The sequence below is a fragment of the Sprattus sprattus genome, assembly GCF_963457725.1.
Source record: "Sprattus sprattus genome assembly, chromosome: 1".
Classification (NCBI taxonomy): Eukaryota; Metazoa; Chordata; class Actinopteri; order Clupeiformes; family Clupeidae; genus Sprattus; species Sprattus sprattus.
Genome location: NC_137920.1, coordinates 69,938,132 through 69,957,733, shown reverse-complemented (window position 1 = coordinate 69,957,733; position 19,602 = coordinate 69,938,132). Strand labels below are relative to the sequence as shown.

The 19,602-nt window shown below is 41.6% G+C and overlaps 1 protein-coding gene across 2 annotated transcripts; it reads left to right on the top strand.

Annotated features, from left to right (window-relative positions):
* The first annotated feature begins 411 nt into the window (after positions 1-411).
* stag2a (STAG2 cohesin complex component a) lies at positions 412-17,784 on the top strand. Of its 2 annotated transcripts, none has more exons than XM_080837822.1 (34): positions 412-599; positions 1,706-1,829; positions 2,100-2,178; positions 2,343-2,498; positions 2,736-2,832; positions 2,915-2,991; positions 3,161-3,365; positions 3,541-3,692; positions 3,845-3,918; positions 4,155-4,278; positions 4,598-4,696; positions 5,503-5,582; positions 5,767-5,874; positions 6,169-6,277; positions 7,127-7,244; positions 8,461-8,564; positions 8,696-8,788; positions 8,898-8,987; positions 9,148-9,351; positions 9,609-9,679; positions 9,804-9,891; positions 10,195-10,275; positions 11,191-11,283; positions 11,399-11,570; positions 11,942-12,081; positions 12,238-12,339; positions 12,454-12,602; positions 12,836-12,964; positions 13,200-13,408; positions 13,549-13,777; positions 14,149-14,259; positions 14,507-14,633; positions 15,123-15,200; positions 15,443-17,784. In XM_080837822.1, the coding sequence occupies exons 2-34, from the start codon at positions 1,786-1,788 to the stop codon at positions 15,464-15,466; spliced, it is 3,816 nt and encodes a 1,271-aa protein (XP_080693948.1). In that variant the 5' UTR covers positions 412-599; positions 1,706-1,785; the 3' UTR covers positions 15,467-17,784. The 2 variants fall into 2 exon arrangements, with proteins under 2 accessions (XP_080693948.1, XP_080693947.1); XM_080837821.1 differs by having other exon boundaries at positions 13,546-13,777.
* The last annotated feature ends 1,818 nt before the right edge of the window (positions 17,785-19,602 follow it).

Genomic DNA, 19,602 nt, shown 5'->3' with positions numbered 1-19,602 from the left:
ATGTATATGTATATATATTGTAATGTAAATAACTTTCTGTTGACTACCACTTGCCAATATTAAACGAGTTAGCTTCTCATTTTGTCAGGATTTTTAGTCTTAGGAACGATACACAACACATTTACATTTATGCATGCACCAGTTTATCCAATACAGACCATCTGTAAATTCAGAAAAACATTCTTCTGGACAGCTCATAGAAATAAATGTTTATTTCTATGTGGACAGCTAAGCAGGACAGATACGATTGCAAACAAATAACTTGTTCGTGTTTCATAATGTTACATTGTAGCAACATTGGGTTCGTTCACTATGGACTCTGCCCCAGACGTTCCATGTGTTATACTCAATATGACCTGCTGGTGGTGCGTCTGTGTAACAGGAATCAGCTATCCGTCGAAAATACAATTTGTACCATACCAGCTCAGGAGGACAAAGTAGTCCAATAATTTAACCAGTTCTGCTTTCACGGATGTACCACGCACTTGCGCGTGACAATCAATGCATCGTTTTTCGAATAATTGTACTCTGCGGATAAGTGTCATTTCTGGATTTATTTTGATTGATTGGTGTAGCTAACGTTGTTTGATTGTAACGAGGTAAGTTGTAAAATGGCGGATACAGTGGTTTGAGTTTGTTGTTTTAATTGCTGGCGCCAAAGTGTTAAGATTGATCTCTTGTTTCAAAATGATAAATAATGGAAGGCAGTCATTTTGTTGACGCAAGGAACAGCAATTGCTGTAGCAATAGCTCCAACTAAGCTAACTGTTGGCGCTATGCTATCAACTTAGCTAGCTCGCTAGCGAAGTTGGTGACAGCTGCAAGATGACGTTAGCTATCACTAACTAGCTAACGTTCGCGTAGTTCATATGTAACGTTACATGCAAACGTTTGTTTGGACTAGACGTGCATTTCCGCATGTGATCTTTTAAGCACTGTCTCATCGTTTGCAAACTTAAACTTAAGTCTCTTCAATTGCATTTGGCATTTAGCTTGCTAGCAAACACAGAGAACACAAAATTGCGAGCTACTTAATGGTAGCTATTATGGTTAGCCTCAATGTTTACGGAAGAGATGTAGATGTAGCTACCGACCTGGGCAGTTAGCTCATTGCGAAAGCCAGTTGTCTTAGCTAACGTCACTACTAGCTAATAAGACACCAAAATAAACAAACATCCACAAACCGAGCGAGCAAACTGATAACTTAGGGTACTAGCTTTTTGAGAATCGAGTGCTTGGTCTCTGAAGTTCTGAGTCGGTGTATCACAGCTTGCTTCGCTAATGTTGTTCGCTAATATTAGAACCAAGTAATGCTAAACAGCTTATCTATCCAATTGGGCAGCTGCTGATGAGACGGCTAACCAGGTGTTCTATCATTTGGCGATTCAGCGATTGTAAATGTGACTGGGTAAAATCAAGTGTTGACCTGAGAGGCAAATAATAAAAAGGCATGACAATCTATCTACAATACGAATAGAAAGTTATAATTATCTTCCTATGGGATTGTTTCAACGTTTTAGTGTAGCCAATAGCTACTTAACTTTATAGTGAGTGTTTTAAACACTGACCCAATACATATAATTTCAAATAATGATGCACAGTATGTTGCATTTATAATTTTAACGTGTTTAATAATGTAACATGATTTCCACCGTTCATTTATAGGAACCTGGTGACATTTGTTGGCATGTTTTTTCCCTCTTAGTTTTTTGGAACCTTTAGAGGTGCTTACTGAAGAGAGGACATCTTCAAGTGCTAAACTGGGAAACAGAAAATGTTAAAGAAATGATAGAGGCACAGGAGCTCCAATCAGACTATCACTTCCCTCAGTAAGTAGAACTTTACTTATATGTGTGAAACTGAATGAATTGGTTACCTGTACTGTGGGGGAACAGCAGAAGTTGGGGCCATTTGTAAAATTGTACACTGAAAGTCTGTTCACAGCTTTGCTTGTAACATCCCTACTCTGATCTATTAACTTAAGTCAGTAGCCAATGTGTTTGCTCAAGTGTGGAGGTTAGAAGTGCATGTTCTGAGTGGTTTAACAGCTGATTACTCCTTCATAGATCCTTAAATGACCATGCAAACTTTTTTCACAGGGAGGCCGATACTCAGTTATCTTCAGACACAGATTTTGAGGATCCAGAGGGGTACAATGCAAAACTCGGAAAACCAAAGGTACTAACTTAGCCTGTTAGCTGCTTGAGTCTTGTCCATGTTTGTCATCAGCAGTTTTGTATGACCTGAAATTTTGCTGAAGCAATATTCCCAAGAATCATGTCAATGTGAAAAGTCCTCCCCCACAGCATTCTCATTGCCTTGTGTCTTTTGTTCCTCCTCAGGGTGTTAAGCAGGGGAGGAAGGGAGCTGGTGAGAAGGGCAAAGGTTCAGGAGGCAAAAGTGGTGGGCAGAACCGCGTCAATGGCCACCACCATGAGAATGGCATGGAAAACCTGAGCCTGTTTGAGATGGTCAAAATGGGCAAGAGTGCCATGCAGGTTAGCATGCCTTACATTCATATATGTGACACAAATATGCTAGCACTCACTTGGTAGATGCTTATGTATGCGACACAATTATGCTAGCACTCAATTGGTAGATGCTTATGTATGCGACACCATTATGCTAGCACTCAATTGGTAGATGCTTATGTATGCGACACCATTATGCTAGCACTCACTTGGTAGTTGGTGATAGATGTGAACTAATGGAGCTTTGTGTTTTGATTTGTGCAGTCTGTGGTAGATGACTGGATTGAGTCATACAAGAATGAAAGAGACACTGCATTACTGGAGCTTATCAACTTCTTCATCCAATGCTCGGGCTGCAAAGGTAAGTCAAAGACATAGCTGTTAGATTGTCTGTAGGTCTTTGGGCCACTGACAAGTTACACCAAAGTCTTTTGTTGTTGTAGGTGCTGTGAGCTCGGAAATGTTCAGACATATGCAGAACTCCGAGATCATCCGAAAGATGACTGAGGAGTTTGATGAGGTGGGTATACTGAAGCTGTCACTCTCTATTTGTTTACATCCGTTTGTTTACTCTGTTTGTTTACATACGTTTGCATGCATTGTGTCTCAACATGTCAAAGATGTTGGCAGAGAGTTTAATTTTACTGACATTTATTTTTTCCTCAATTTATTTTGTCTGGTCACTGTAGGACAGCGGAGATTATCCGTTGACTACGTCAGGGCCACTGTGGAAGAAGTTTAAGTCAAATTTCTGTGAGTTCATCGGGGTGCTGGTGCGACAGTGTCAGTACAGCACCATCTATGATGAGTACATGATGGACACGCTCATCTCGTTGCTCACCGGCCTGTCTGACTCCCAGGTCCGAGCCTTTCGGCACACCAGCACGCTCGCAGGTGAGAACTCTCCGCTCACTTAATGTGTGTGAAAGTCTTCTCACTCAGCACATTGAGCCCGAAACAAGGGGCCACTCCTTATACCCCCCCCCCCCCCCCCCCCCCATTTTTGATCCATCCTGCATGATGGGATTTCTCTTTTTTTAATCATGTGGGAACTTTGTTTTGCTTGCAGCAATGAAGCTGATGACCGCTTTAGTTAATGTAGCTCTGAACCTCAGCATCAACATGGACAACACTCAGAGACAATACGAAGCGGAGCGAAACAAAGCCATCGCAAAGCGATCTGTGGAACGAGTGGAGTTATTGTTCCAAAAACGCAAAGAGGTCAGTCTTAATTGTAATACTCATTTATACACACATGAACTGGTGAAATATGCCACGGTTATCTTTTAACAGGTCTTATAGCTTTAAATTTAAAAAGTTTTTCTTTCCATATTTGGTACTGACACATTTTGTATACTGGTATCTTTTTTCAGCTTCAGGAAAATCAAGATGAAATTGAAAATATGATGAATGCTATCTTCAAAGGTGTCTTCATACACCGTTATCGGTAGGTTTCCCACCTTAATTACAGTATTATACACTTTTGTTGAATAGCATCTAGCATTATAAGTGTAGCATTATAATGTTGCTTCATTAGCATCTTGCATTAGCATATGCATTAGTGTGTGCGGGGATAGTATTTGCTCTGATATCACTTTCATACCACCTCCATGTGTGTGTGGGGATGGTTTTAAACAGGATGGTGCTGTGTTTAAGTAGTTTCATTCCTGTGTGTTCTTACAGTGATGCAATAGCTGAGATTAGAGCCATCTGTATCGAGGAGATTGGTGTTTGGATGAAGATGTACAGTGATGCGTTTCTGAACGACAGCTACCTGAAATACGTTGGTTGGACGTTACATGATAAGGTAAACAGTATGGATGGATGGATGGAGCGAAAGATAGATATTTTATCCTATTTGCACCATAGAGTTCTTTGTCTTTGCTTCACCTCCTATGCATGTATCATTGTATGTTCAAGTAATTGTCCCAGCTAAAAGCGAGTTTACAGCAGTGCTCTGGTTGAACGTAATCAGTGTCCACACCTGTCACTATGATTTGAGGGCAGCGTGACTGTAACTGAAAATCTCTCTCTTTCTTTCTTTCTTTCTTTCGGTCTCTCTCTCTTTCTCTCTCTCTCTCTTTCTCTTTCACGCTCTGTGTCCTTACCCTGTCCTCCTCTCCCAGCAAGGTGAGGTGCGTCTGAAGTGTCTGGCCGCCCTGCAGGGTTTGTATTATAACCGGGAACTCAACAGTCGCCTGGAGCTCTTCACTAGTCGCTTCAAGGTGAGAAGCCGACATTCATATCTACACTCACACCACACACACACACACATATTAACATGTGCCTGTGTTAATGTATACACATGCTATTGATCTGAGTAGATAGTATGTCCCAGCACAGGCCGCGGTGAAAGGCTGACTGCTTAGTTGGTGGGCCTTCATAAACATGTAAGGCACATAGAGCCAAGTGAACTTTGACTATGTCTCAAAACATCGGAACGTGGTCCATTTAATAAACACGCAAGAACAGTTACAGTAGGTGTGTGGACGTTCGGTAATACATTGACTTAAAGGCTTTTGCCAGTCGTTAATGCAGAGAGGGTAAATTGACTATGTTGTCATGTAGTTGCTTCATACTCCAAAAAGCCCATTCAAATCAAGTCCATATTTTTGTTGAAGAACAAGAACATATGAACATGTGCAGAGAGGAATGCAGCTATTTCACTATTATACCCACCATGAAAATCAGTTTGCATCAGACACAGAACTGGCCAGGATGCAAAGGTATGCTTGAGCAACTCAGATTGGGATGACCCTTGTTTTATTTTACTTGTTCCATGCAAGGGGATCCTGAGTAGGTGGGAGGTAACCTTTAGGTCAATGCCACTTCAGTTCTGTGGTACGGTCTTACAAATTGAAATGGGAATGCTGGTCCCCACGTTTAGTCCCGTTTAGTCTATTTCAAATATGTATATGATTTCAGTTTTAAACAGGGTCAACTGTCCAACATAAACAGCAAGTGTATTGTTGTCACCTAACACCTACACACACAGAGAAGATTTTGTCCAATTTTGAATTTGCCTTTTCAGGATCGCATTGTGGCCATGACCTTGGATAAGGAGTATGATGTGGCTGTACAAGCTGTCAAACTCTTGACCCTAGTCCTACAGTAAGTCACTTTTCATGTATTTATTTAAACCTTACTGTTAACATTAAACATGCCTTAACATTGTACATCCGGTTTCGTTCCTGTGCTCATTTTTTAAAATGAAAAAAAGGTATTTCCTTTTTTGAATTTTCAAGAGTCTGTCTGAAAGCTGGTGTTGGCACTCAGCACTTGTGTTGTGTTGCAGGAGTAGTGATGAGATCCTGACCTCTGAAGATTGGGAGAGCGTCTATCACCTGGTGTACTCTGCCCATCGACCGCTGGCGGTGGCAGCGGGGGAGTTCCTCTACAAGAAGTAGGTTCCAGTGAAAAACATATCCCAGAAAGCATTATAGAAACTGTTTGTTTGTTCGAGTGAGCGTTCAATTAATTGGCAGGTAATTCATTAATTTGACTAGGGGTGTGCTGCTGAATATGGTTGGAGAAAAATGCTCTTTTTCCTATCGCTATCTAGTCCCTTTCTGCTATAATTATCCGACTTCTAAATGAGGCGATTATGTAGGCCTAAAGGGTGAACTCTTGGTTAATACCTAGTGATTAAGGCCTTATTTCAATGGTCATGTCTAATTCAGTACGTGGTGTGTTGTAGGTTGTTCAGCAATCGCAGTGCCGAGGAAGAGGGCATGCTCCGAAGGGGAAGACAGAGTCGCAATGCAAATCTAATCAAGACTACAGTTTTCTTCTTCCTGGAGAGTGAGGTACACCGAACATCCGTCATCCATGTGTCAGAATTTCATTTAAAGCACACCTTGGTGACATGAAAACTGTTGCCCTACATGTTTCAGAAGCAGTCTTATATGGGTATATGTCTGTATCTGTGTCTATGGCTGTGCTTACGTCTTGAGAGTTTCATCAGTCAAAAGGAGTTTGTCCCAAAGTAAAGATATGTTTGTGCTTACTGGGTCTGCTCCCACCTACCTAAATGCTCTTGTAAGGGCAAATGTTACACCCAGGACGCTGCGCTCATCCAGTGAGCGTCGTCTGGCACTGCCCCCGGTGCAAGCAAGGCAATCCAGACTATTCTCAGTTGTAGTTCCACGTTGGTGGAACGACCTGCCTAGCAAACCAGAGCAGGAGCGTCCCTCTCTACCTTTAAGAAGCTCTTGAAGACCCAACTTTTCAAAGAACACCTCCCTTCCTAACTGGAACCTTGGCTTAACCTGCACTTAAGCAGGCCCGCACTTCTTTTTTATTCTTTCTATGTCGTTTTATAAGCAGTATTTATTGTTACACCAGGTTTTTAATGCTCTTAGCTTGATTGTTCTCTCCCTTGTACGTCGCTTTGGACAAAAGCGTCTGCTAGATGACTAAATGTAAATGTTGTATGTCCATTGTTGTATGTTAATGTTACATTTTATATGTTTTATTGTCATAGTGTTATAGAGTTTTATGTTATTTTTTTGGTATATGTTATATGTATGACGTCTACTGCGTCGATGATTGATGCTTGCCAAGTCGTAAGAATTTTGCTGTGCTGAAGCAATTTGGTACATGCAATAATAAACACACTTTGACTTTGACTTTGAAATGAAAATGTTTGTGTGCAGCTCCATGAGCACGGGGCTTACCTGGTGGATAGCCTGTGGGACTGTGCGTCAGACCTGCTGAAGGACTGGGAGAGCATGATCAGCCTGCTGCTGGATGAGCCTTTCCCAGGAGAGGAAGGTAAGAGTTAGAGATACTCCAGTGTGTTATTTTTCTGTGGGGTTGAGATGAACTTTTAACAATGGGTAAAACACAGAAAAGCAATGTTCCTGCTTACATAAGTACATGATTCATATAAGGTAATTAATAATACAAGGCACTTGATTATTATATTCTTGAGTCATTAACAGTGCTTGGAAATTATCTCCATCACAAGACCTCATGGCTAATGGCTAAGTACTCCACACTGTATTTAACCTGAGATGAGTACTGAACCAGTGGCCCCAATTACAACTTTTTGACCCCTTGACCCTGTTCGTGTTATGGGTATAGGTCATTGACAGATACACAAAAGCTTTCCATCCAGTCATTGGCCTGTCGTCCTTTAGGGTGTCCTCATAGCACTCTTCTACAGAAGAGTCAAAAACACTTGCATTCTATTTAAATGTAGCTGATCATCTGATATTTGGTTATTGTCCAAATACATGTAATGGTTAAAATGACTAAAAGATAATTCGTGCTTAACTTGCCAGTCTGTAGTGATGGTGTATGAAGCAATATGAAATGGATCATCTGAAGTGATATGAAATCGACACACTTATGGGCTTCCTGTATATACATTGTTTTTAAATATTTTGATCATTCATACGTTTCTGTTTTAAAGATGTTTTAAAGTTTGCTCAGCTGTCTGGACTTTGACCAGGGATGAGTGTTAAAGCTGAGTAAGGATGGCAGGAGAACCATTTTGTAGAGTTGGATATACAGGGAAATAACATTTGATATTTTGTCATTCCATCAAGAATGACCTTTTTTCCCCATGATACCTCAACAAAGAAGAAATGTAACCATATATATATATACACAGTACCAGTCAAAAGTTTGGACACACCTTTCATTATTTTGAGAAATGTTTTCTTTACTTGTATTATTTTCTACATTGTTGATCATACTGAAGACATTTAAGCTACGAAAGAACACATATAGAATGATGTACTGAACAAAAAAAGTGTTATCTACCATCTAGAAAATAATAAAAATGAGAAGGTGTGTCCAAACTTTTGACTGGTACTGTGTGTGTATATATATATATATATATACACACACACACACACACACACACGTATATGTCTTGAATGTTCTGCTTTGGACTACTAGTGGAGTTTGCATGGCTTGATGGATGTTGTCACTGAGATTGTTGTATGTTTGTAAACTCTGTGGTGTTGTCATTTGTGTTAAGAGCTGACCGACCGGCAGGAGACGGCTCTAGTTGAGATCATGCTGTGTGCCGTTCGCCAGTCCTGTGAGTGCCACCCTCCTGTGGGCAGAGGAACTGGCAAGAGGGTGAGTGTGAGCGCATGGTTAACATAGGCACATTTGTGTACATACGCATGCATGCATCAGTTTGTGTAAAGAATTCGAGTAGATGAGTAATGTAATGCTAAAGATGGTTATTTTTTTCAAATCTCATGCAGGTTCTCACAGCCAAAGAAAAAAAATCTCAGCTCGACGATCGGACGAGAATCACAGAGATGTTTGCTGTCGCGCTTCCATTGTTAATAGCAAAGGTAAGTTCAAATGATTGGCATAATAATGTAGAGTTGAAAATGTGTTCTTAAATATTTATACCTCCCACACACAGACAAAAACCTCTCCATGCTCTCTTTTGGCTTTCAGTACACGGTCGATGCAGCCAAGTTGACTAACCTGCTGCAGCTGCCCCAGTACTTTGACCTGGAGATCTTCACCACTGGCAGACTGGAGAAGGTAAGATAGGAGACGCTGTCCCCTCAATTAACACACAAAGTAAACTCATTTTAATAGTCAAGTAAAGCAGGACACGGACACGGACACATACTTGATCATTTTGTTCCTAAATGGGACATGATGAAGCTGTCTGAGTGCCTGTGTTGTGTCCTTCTTGTAGCACTTGGAGTCGCTGCTCCGTCAGATCCGTGAGGTGGTGGAGAAACACACGGAGACGGATGTGCTGGAGGCCTGTTCCAGAACCTTCCATGCCCTCTCTAATGAAGAGTACACCATCTTTAACCGCGTGGACATCGCACGGAGTCAGCTCCTGGACGAGCAGGTCGACAAGCTCAACAGTTTGCTGGAGGATTTTTTACAGGAGGTGTGTCTTCATGCAATGTCTATGAGGTTTGAAGGGTTTTGTGAATGAAGTATAGACAGACAGACAGACAGATTTGTACAAATATATTAGTCAGAGTGTGATTTGGAAATCTTAACCATGTGAGGTTGGAGAGACTCCAGGTTTGTGGTTTGTATAGAAACATGTTGGGATCAGGGGATGTACTGAATGATGGCAGATTTGGTGCTGTTTGGTTGGAATGTTAGCCACCCTCAGGCCTGTTTGTTTCTCTTTAATAGGGACAGGAGACCGATGAGGATGATGCATATCAGGTCTTGTCTACACTGAAAAGAATCACAGCCTTCCATAAGTAAGACGTGCATGCAGCCACATATTTGATCATGCTCTCAAACACTGCCGTGTTTTTCCTCGACTTCGCTCATCCTGGTGAGTGAAGTGGTAGTCTGACAGTGACTCTCATTCTCGCGTTGCAGTGCTCATGACCTCTCCAGGTGGGACCTCTTCACCAACCTCTACAGACTCCTCAACACAGGCCTGCAAAACGGGGACATGCCACAACAGGTGCAGTGATTGACTAAGCATTTGACCTTTAACCTTTCTCGTATGCCTCTGCGGTTGGGGTTTGTGGTCGGCATCCCCTGCCGTAGCTCAGTCTTTTTTTTTTTTTTTTTTTACATGTTTTTCACCTCTGTTCCAAAGTGCTAAATATCAGTTCCTAAATGTTTCCCCAGGGGTGCTGTAGTGTTCTGCAGTGATGAAGTAACTGGGTATAGTGATGAAGAAACAGAGCACTGTGTATTCCCTAACGAGATATGCTTTAATACACATATTTTTGTATCTTCTTCTTCTTTTTATTTTCTTCAGATTGTGATTAATGCCTTGCAGTGCACACATTTTTCCATTCTGTGGCAACTAGCCAAGGTTTCCAAAGGCACTGCAAAACAGGTAAACAAAATAGGGATGCACATTTTGAGAATTCTTCTTTCATGTTCCACTGACTACTAGGCCGTTAGTCATTCATTTTCTGAAGTCTCTGACTCACTCTGAAACTGAAACTGGAAAAAGGAAATTACAAAATGCAAAATCCAAAACATCAACAGCTTCCTGTGCCTGAGTGTTCAGATTATATTAAGTTTATATTTCCATTTATTATACGCGTCTTCAGAATGTTCCGTTGATTTGAATGGGTGACTCCAACGTTCGCAGGTCTCTAATTTCTTTCTATTCATTGCTGCGAAAAATTCATGACCGTTATTGCCAACGGGTTTTGTGCTTCTAATTCACATCTTTCATATCATTTCGCAAGTAGTCCGGTCATTAAACGTAAAGTCATTGTAACTTGAATTCAGCAAGTAATGGGTTGATCCGCAACACCTGCAATTTAAAAAGTTCTATTTGTGAAAAGAACTATTTCTTAGCGGAAATCACGTAACGGCAACAAAATCATTAAAAAGGGGTATTTCAGAGTAATGTCTTCTATCAAACAATTTTTTCTTAGCGGAAATCACAAAATGGCAAGAAAATAATTGCTATTTCTGTCTAACCGAAAAATAAATCCCTTTCGGACGAAACATGACCATGTCCTGATCGTCCCGTCGGGATTATTTTTCGGTAATGACCGCCGGACTATACATTTTCCCTTACTCCTTGCTGTATGCAGAGAGTGATTCAAACTTTCTATTCAAATAGCAATAATTATTTATTACTTACTATAAGTAACACAAACATGTCTTTTTGTCTGAGAATTGTTCATTGATCTGGTAACACTACAGCACCATACTGGTGCTGTGTCTTAAATTAATTATTTCAGGATTGCCTTAAATCAATCAGCCTCTTTTTTTGTCTTCCTCCTTTGCTCAGAGTGACATGGTGAATCTGAGAAAGCAGATGAGAGCGTTCTGTCTAATGTGCCAGAGGTACCTCACCAGTGTCAACACTTCTGTCAAGGAGCAGGTCAGTCAAACCTCTGTCCTCCCTGCAACGTAATCGACTGAATTGACGAGAACCCTCCTGCCCCATGGCACCTCTTTTTATCACCGTCTAACCCAAAGATGTGTGCCGTCCGCAGGCCTTCACCATCCTGTGCGACGTGCTGATGGTGTTCAGCCACCAGATCGTGTCGTCCGGTCGCGAGGCCCTGGAGCCGCTCATCTACAGCCCAGACTCCTCTCTGCAGGCCGAGGTGCTCAGCTTCATCCAGGACCACGTCTTCGTTTACCAGGATGAAGAGATCCACACAGGTAAGGCATCACTTCCACAGCAGTAGTGGCTATACATATGTCTGTTGTGGTAATTGGTTGTGCCTTTATAAACTTCAAGGATGTCACTGCTGCTCTTTTTTAGATTTAAGGGTCAGAGGTGACATGGCGTGTCATTGTTAAAGCATGTAAAAGAAACACTGCTCTGTGTTTCTATAAGTAAACCTTTTGAAAGCAAAAGATCAGTCATTTAACTGAAGAACAAATATTTTACTGTGCATATTTTTTAAACCTCAGAAGCTTGTCATTTTTACGTGTTCCGCATCTACAGTAGAATTCTTAAAGGTGTCACCAGGGCATTGGCATTTGACGATGAACTTTGTGTTTGCTCATGTGACTCTGTGTCTATGCAGATGATCAGCGATATGATGAGGTATGGAAAATTGAAGCTCTTCACAAAAGAAGGAACCTTCTGGCCGCATACTGCAAACTCATCATTTATAACGTGGTGGAGATGAGCACAGGAGCCGACATCTTCAAACAGTACATGAGGGTGAGGATCAAACAAATGGACGCCTCGCTTCAACTAAATTAAATCATTTATCAGAGATTTAAGTCTTTTTTTAGATGAACCTTAAAACACAAGTGAGTCTGCTGTTTGCAGGGTCTCTGTAAGTCCTACTTTGCTAACGTGTGTTTTCCTGTCTAGTACTACAATGACTACGGTGACATCATCAAAGAGACCATGAGCAGAACCAGACAGATCGACAGGATCCAGTGTGCCAAAACTCTTATCCTCAGTCTCCAGCAGGTAGCATCATGTTCTTTGCAAAAGATGCAGGTCCATTCTCTTTGCTTTGGAATCACGTGATTTTTCAAATGCCGAAATTTTCTGAAATCTTTTTGGGTCTTCTGTTTGCTGTAGCTCTTTAACGAGATGCTGACTGAGTTTGGCTGTATTGTCGACCGCTCCTCTGCTGCGTTCTGCGGCATTAAGGAGCTCGCCCGGCGCTTCTCGCTCACCTTTGGACTCGATCAGGTCAAGACCAGGGACGCCATCGCCATGCTCCACAAGTACATATATATATATATATATATCTATATGTGCATCTCCTGTCATCATCTACATCTGCAGTATTGTCGTGTCAGCGCAGCCAAGCGAGATCTGTTAGTTTAAGTCATAGCTGTAGTGAAACCACACTCACACTGTGTGTGTGTGTGTGTGTGTGTGTGTGTGTGTGTGTGTGTGTGTGTGTGTGTGTGTGTGTGTGTGTGTGTGTGTGTGTGTGTGTGTGTGTGTTTTCCAGGGACGGTATTGAGTTTGCCTTCAAAGAGCCCAGCCCACAGGGAGAGGGGAATCCTCCTCTAAACCTGACCTTCCTCGACATCCTCAGTGAATTCTCCTCCAAACTGTTGCGCCAAGACAAGAAGACTGTGTAAGCTGTCTCCCCCTCTTTCTGTCTACACTTTAGCATGCAGTATGTGTTCCTCCACCCCTCTTTCTTTCTTTCTTTGTGTGTGTGTGTGTGTGTGTTAGTGTGTTTGTGTGTTTGTGTGTGTGTGTGTGTGTGTGTGTGTGTGTGTGTGTGTGTGTGTGTTAGTGTGTTTGTGTGTTTGTGTGTGTGTGTGTGTGTGTGTGTGTGTTAATGGCCTTGTGCTCCCTACTGCTAGGCACCTGTACCTGGAGCGCTTCATGACGTTCCAGATGGCGCTGCAGAGGGAGGACTGCTGGATGCCACTCATCTCCTACAGGAACTCGTTGCAGGCGGGCGGGGACGACGACACCATGTCTGTTATGAGCGGCATGAGCGGTCGCAGCTCCACCCGCAGCAGGAAGAGCAAAGCCCCCTCAGTCAGCAGCAAGAGGAAACTACCAGAAGGTGTGCATGGACCGATAAACTTTATATACACAAACAGGATTCTTTATTGCACTGAATGAGTTTTCTCTACTGTCTGAGAACTTACAGGTGTGTGTGTGCGCGTGCCTTGTCTCTCTCTCTCCTCTCCTCTCCTCTAGCAGATGAGGGCAGCTGCAGCAGCACCGACGCCACCATGTGGTTGAACCGTGAGCAGGGCGCCCAGACCCCGGTCATGATGCCGTTGCCGCACCTCACCTCCACGGTGCTGCGCGAGCCCAAGAAGCTGCGGCCGGAGGAGGCCTACGTCTACGCCATGGCCAACGAGCACCAGCAACAAGCCCCCCTGACCCCTCAGCCCCAGCCCCAGCCCCAGCCCAGCATGGACTACAAGTAAGAGACCCCCGCCCACCACAGAGAGGCCAGAGCAACATGATGGCAAACCCGGGCCTTCCAGTGGCTTTAGATGTGGTTTGGCTTTTTTGTGCAGTAAATAAAATGCTGACTTCCTGTACAAAGCGGCGGCATAGCTGGAATCTACCGTTCCTGGGTAATAAAGTCAAAGCTACAGTCGTTGCTAATCCTTTACACAGAAACACACAGATACACAACTTGTTTAGGAGACGAAACGGTCATCTGACATGGTTTCCTCTTTGTACAGTAGCAGAATTTGTTTATGCACTGTGTCGTCATGGCACAGTTGTACCTATTAAGTGTGAACACATCCTGCCGCGTATGTGACACTGTGTTTTGTGTCCCCGCAGCACCCAGGTCACATGGATGATGGCCCAGAGGCAGCAGGCTGAGGCCAGACAGCAGCACGAGAGAGCCAGCATGCACTATGCCAAGATGAGGAGTCACATGCAACAGGCCATGTAAGAGACCCTGCTGCATACATGCTGCCCCTTTGTTTCGTTAAAAATTAAGAATAACATTTAGATTATAATTGTATTAAAAGTGAGATTTCCTCCGTTAATTGAAAAAAAAAAAATTGAATTGATGCCAGAGATGCTGTGAAACATTTAGTCAATGTGTGTGTGTGTGTGTGTGTGTGTGTGTGTGTGTGTGTGTGTGTGTGTGTGTGTGTGTGTGTGTGTGTGTGTGTGTGTGTGCACTGTGTAGTCGCCGTGGAACTGGCTTAATGGAAGATGACGAGGAGCCCATAGTGGAAGACGTGATGATGTCGTCAGAGGATCGACTAGAAGACTTGAATGAGGGGATGGATTTTGACACTATGGATATTGACCTGGTATGAATTCAAATGAGCATTTTCTGTGTTGAGTTCAAGTCAGTGCAATTTTATTGATACAGCGGCAAAACAATACAATTGTGTCAAGGTGCTTTACATAGCCCTTGGCCTGGAGCAAGCACAATGGTGACAGGGGCAAGGGAAAACTCCCTGTTAATAGGAAGAAACCGTATGCAGAACCTCGGTTCATAGGGGGGGGGGGGGGGGGGGGGATCTACTTGGCCGGGTAGAGAGGTAGAGATAGCAAAGAAGGGTGAGGGGGGGGCTTGTGGCAGAAGAGGAGAGGAGACGATCAGAAAGATGGCAGATTAATTCGTACACGTATCAGGAGTTGCATCAAAGCAATGCTGGTTACGTTAGATGGAATAGCATTGGTAGGAAGAAATATTAGCTGTATGCCTATTGAAAGGGTTTGGAAATACTGGTCAGAAGAAGTGTGAGCAAGTGTACAGCTAAGCTTATTCTCTCTCTCTCTCATCTCATCCTTAGCCTGCTTCCAAAAATCGCAGAGAGAGGACCGAACTTAAACCCGACTACTTTGATCCAGCCTCCATCATGGACGACTCAGTAAGTCCTCCGCTGTCAGCCAGTTACCGCTGCATTCTACTGTTCTTTTTTTTCGTTTTACAGATTCATTTATTTACTTTCCATTTAGTAGCACTTGTGTGATATGATCACTTGTTTAAAATAAACGTAACACAGAACTTCTTAGTATCTGACATCTAGACTAACAGGAATGCCTCCAGACTGCTCAGAGAGGAGTGTCCTGTCAGAGTGCTTGTCTTCTAACTCGCCTCTCTTTTGGACAGGTCCTCAACGTCTCCATGTTTTAAGCTGAAGTCCACGAGAGAGGGGAGCGAGGAGATGCTGTTTGTGTTGTTACAGAGAAAAAGCTTTTTGAGCCCAAGACTCAGAGAATCATTGGGCATTTCAGCGATGCTGGACTTTAATACACGAGAGAGACAGCTTGAGCTGACTTTCGAGTGACACCTTACACTCGATAACTTTTTGCCAATCTGTGAGTAAGCTTCTGTCCTACTCTTGTAAACCAGTAGTTGGTATTTTCATTTCTTACACAAGGCATGGCATGTAGCCATAGATACCGAATCTGTTAACAGCGAGAAAAATGTGAAATGTCTTGGTCAGAAAAATTCTTTCCACAAATGTAATATATGGAGTTCTCTCTCAATCATGGTATTTTTTAAAGGAAATTTAATTGGTCTGCTTTTTTAACAGATAGAGGACTTTGATTTATAGATATTTTGTAATGACAATCAGGTGTAAATCAGTACTTTATAAATGTGTTATTACTCAAGATGAGGACTTTAACCCTATCCCTTAGATGTTCCTGCCCTTGTGGGATACTGGGTCTGAGGTCCAGAGTATCTCAACATTTCATGAACATTTATCATTGAACATCTATTACCTCTTTCTTTAGCTGATAAAAGGTTGACGCTTCCAATCATTTCCTTTAAGTCTAACGCAGTTTTCTTAAGGTCGCCCTTCTGCCTTCTGTAACACACAATAATGTTTGTATGTAAGTTAGCATCCCGGTACCCAGGACTTGGTGGAGGGGTGAGAGGAGCTTAGAGGAGAATAACCTACTAGAAGAGGGACTAAGTCAGTGGGGCATTTTGTACAGTACTCCACGTACTGATCTGATGTCTGAGATGACGCTGACCAAGGACGACCATGGTGTTATAGTGATGGGGCGGGTTGGGTTGAGGTGGTGAAGCACTGATGTCTTTAATATTTAATTGCATTTATTTAACACAGTTGGCATTTTAGAGTACAAGCCCAAATCCTTGCGTGGATGGGTGGGGGTTCAAAGGGGGTCGCAGAGGACTATTCACTTAAAGTGATATTCCAGCACTAGATGTCAAGAAACCTATTTTGTTCAGTGTTCATACTTGTTTAAAATGGTTCTGTGGTGTTTTTTGTTTGAGTCAGTCAATCGAAGACCACAAATTACTTGTTGAAACGTCTTCAATTTAGAAATGTCTCGAAGACGTCTAAAGCATCAACAAAATGTTTCTCAATTGTTTGACTATCGTAACCATTTTAAAATGGAGACCTGGGAAGGGACAGAATGTATTTTGAATTTGCCTGAGATTATTTGACTGTTCTGCACTGTTTGAATGTTGTGTGCAGTGATGAGAATGTGAACTTGAATGTGTCGGTAGGTAAACAGGTGTAGCAACAGCACTTGTCTCTCAGACCAGATTGAACTTAAGCACGTAGTGACATGAGTGCAGTCTGCACTCTACAACATGAAATTAAGACCTTGAAGTGTGTTGATAATAAACGCACACAAGTCGAGGTCTCCAAGCTTTTAATCTTCAATTCAGCCCAAACTTTCACATTTCTGTGTACTTTTTAGCCTGGCCTTCAAGGGACGCTAGATTGGTCTAGAAATGTGAATGTTATTAATGCTGTTATCATTTTTCCCACATATTTAAGTCACATTTAATTATGGCTCCAAACGTACATGTTAAAGTCCTTATGCTTCTTTGACTGTACAAGACCAGTTCAGGAACACACATTTCTGTCCCATAGAAGCCTAGGTGTGGTCAGTTAAAGGTGAAGTCCTCAATTAGATTCCAATACACTCTAGCGAAGCTCCAGCTGTACGGTTTGTTTCTGCGCTCAGAAAAACTCCTAGCTCTGTTAATGGGAAACAAAATCGGACCAAGCACCAAGATCGAGGACTGCGTCTTTAATATTTTGAAGTGTTTGACCTAAAACACCCCAAAGCCATATTAATCAACTCTGAATGTGGCGCAGATTAAGTTTCTTGATGCTTTTCATTGAAATATCATTTTAACTTACCTCCAAAATGTAAAGTTTGAACTATTCAGAGATGTTATAGTTATTATATTATCGCCATCTCTTGTTTAATGCCCCTGTTTTATGAATAAGAAAAGGCGCTTGGTATTGAATGTTTCTAAAATAAAACATTTTGATTTTGAAATCCTGGTATTATAATATATTATTATATATCCTTAAATGTATAATTTTATATTATATTGTTTAAGTGTATGATATAATGTGAATTGGTGCTGATTTCATGTTTGTTCACTGTTTTTTTTTTTTTTTTTTTTTTTTTATAAATATAAACTTTTTAAAGAAAGGTGAACCTTTGGAGTTTTTCAGCTGGTCTCTCTCGTAAAACCAACAGTTTTACACCAAGAGTTTCTACTTTGACTCGTGACGGAGAGATTTTTGCTTTAGAGGCACAAAGTACCTTTTTTTCCCAGCAGGAAGTTCTTCATGGAGGGGAGGTATTACAAAAGACCTCTGCCCTCACACGTAACTCTTGAGGAACCCTTTTTCTAAGAGTGTAGATCCAGGTTCACTAAAAGCTAGAATGTAAGCATACAGCTGAACTGCCTGACATTGAAATCATATTGAACATGTTCTTTTCCTTTTGTTGCTGTTGTAGTTTGTCAGTAGTATATGTTCCATGTTTGACAAACCTTTTTTTTCTTCCTTTTTACACTATGTATATTTTTGGCTTGCCTATTCCTAATGTGCTTGTCATGGTTCAGGTTTTTGTTTTCCTTTCTTTGCCTGTGGCTGAGGTGTGGGGCGGGAGTAGACTTGTGAATATTGAGTTAGTGTGTTTCAAATGTCTGACTTGGCTGAAATAGATCTATTTTCTAAAGCAGGTGTCTGACCTCAAAGAGGCAGACCTTAAACCCTGCATTGTTGAGTGTGTGTGTTTTTAGTTTGAACAGAATCTTTTTATGTATGTGGTTTCACCTAGAGTGGAAGATCGTTATGTTCTATTTTTTATCCCTTTCCTTCATTTTCATTGAACTGCTGAACATCAGTGTATGTGTATACAGATACAGACAAATGTCCGTATGAACATACACATATAATATATTAAACTGTACATAAACTCAGTTGTTTTGTATCCTATTTACAAAGCGTCCACTATACCATCTCTGGTTTGTATTTATGTTTGCCACGGTGACTTTTTGAGCAGAATAAAACCCCTACAGTTATAATGATTTTAATGTTTGGATTTTTGTATCTTAAGTGGCTGTCTTGCATTTTATGTTGTTACATAATAATTGTATTACATATTACAATTATTATGTAACCATGTTATAATACAATGATGGACTTTTAAAGGCTACAGAGTTATAGTACAGTGACACTGAATTTTTTGAAAACTGTCATACAGATTATCAGATTTTTTTTTTTTAAAAACTCCAGGCCTACTTAGAAAGATATGAATTTGTATTGTCTGGCCTGTTTTGCTTGGTCATCTCTGGGACCTAAATATCCCTCAGCTATTTCAGTACAGCCTGTGATGAATATAAATATGTTCACTCACCATGGACATGAAAGCGTCAAGCCTTTTGTCTTTCCTGCTACATCTTCCTTTATATTCACTGTCCTACATAGCTGAGATTTAGACACATTCCTGAGCAGCTGAATGTCACACCTCATGTAACCCACGTTCACAGAACTTGCTCTTTTCTGTTGGTACCATCTCTATTCAAAAGGTGCCTAGGGTTTTCTTCAGCTAGGAGAAGCTATCACAGTGTACACTGGTAAAATCATGTTAACCCCAGGTCATCCTACATAGATTATAGCCTTTAAGTATATTAAGCATGTTTTTTTTTGTGACCGACTCCAAAACTGCATAAACACATAAGAGCAAGTGAAACCCGAAGATGACACTCATCCTTCCAGATGTTTTCAGCCAATGTTAGGTTCTCTTGGTTTGACGCCTGCTGAATACCAATTTCAGTAGAAAGGTTTGGATCCTAAGACTGATATGGAATTAATTAATGCCGTTGACACGTAACAAATTCCCCTTAACCTTTCAATCAACCATGGGATCGATGCACTTCTGTGATCCATTGTTTAACTTTGATAGGCGGGACTTAGCGACCCATTGCTTCTGCGCAGAAGAGAAAACGGAAGTAACGTTGTCCGACTGTCGTTGCAAGGA

Coding starts and splice junctions, on each gene's coding strand:
- stag2a (XM_080837821.1), top strand. CDS start 1,786: ATGATAGAGGCACAGGAGCTCCAATCAGACTATCACTTCCCTCA. Junction 7,245..8,460: donor GCCTTTCCCAGGAGAGGAAG/GTAAGAGTTAGA, acceptor ATTTGTGTTAAG/AGCTGACCGACCGGCAGGAG. Junction 9,680..9,803: donor AGAATCACAGCCTTCCATAA/GTAAGACGTGCA, acceptor CTCGCGTTGCAG/TGCTCATGACCTCTCCAGGT.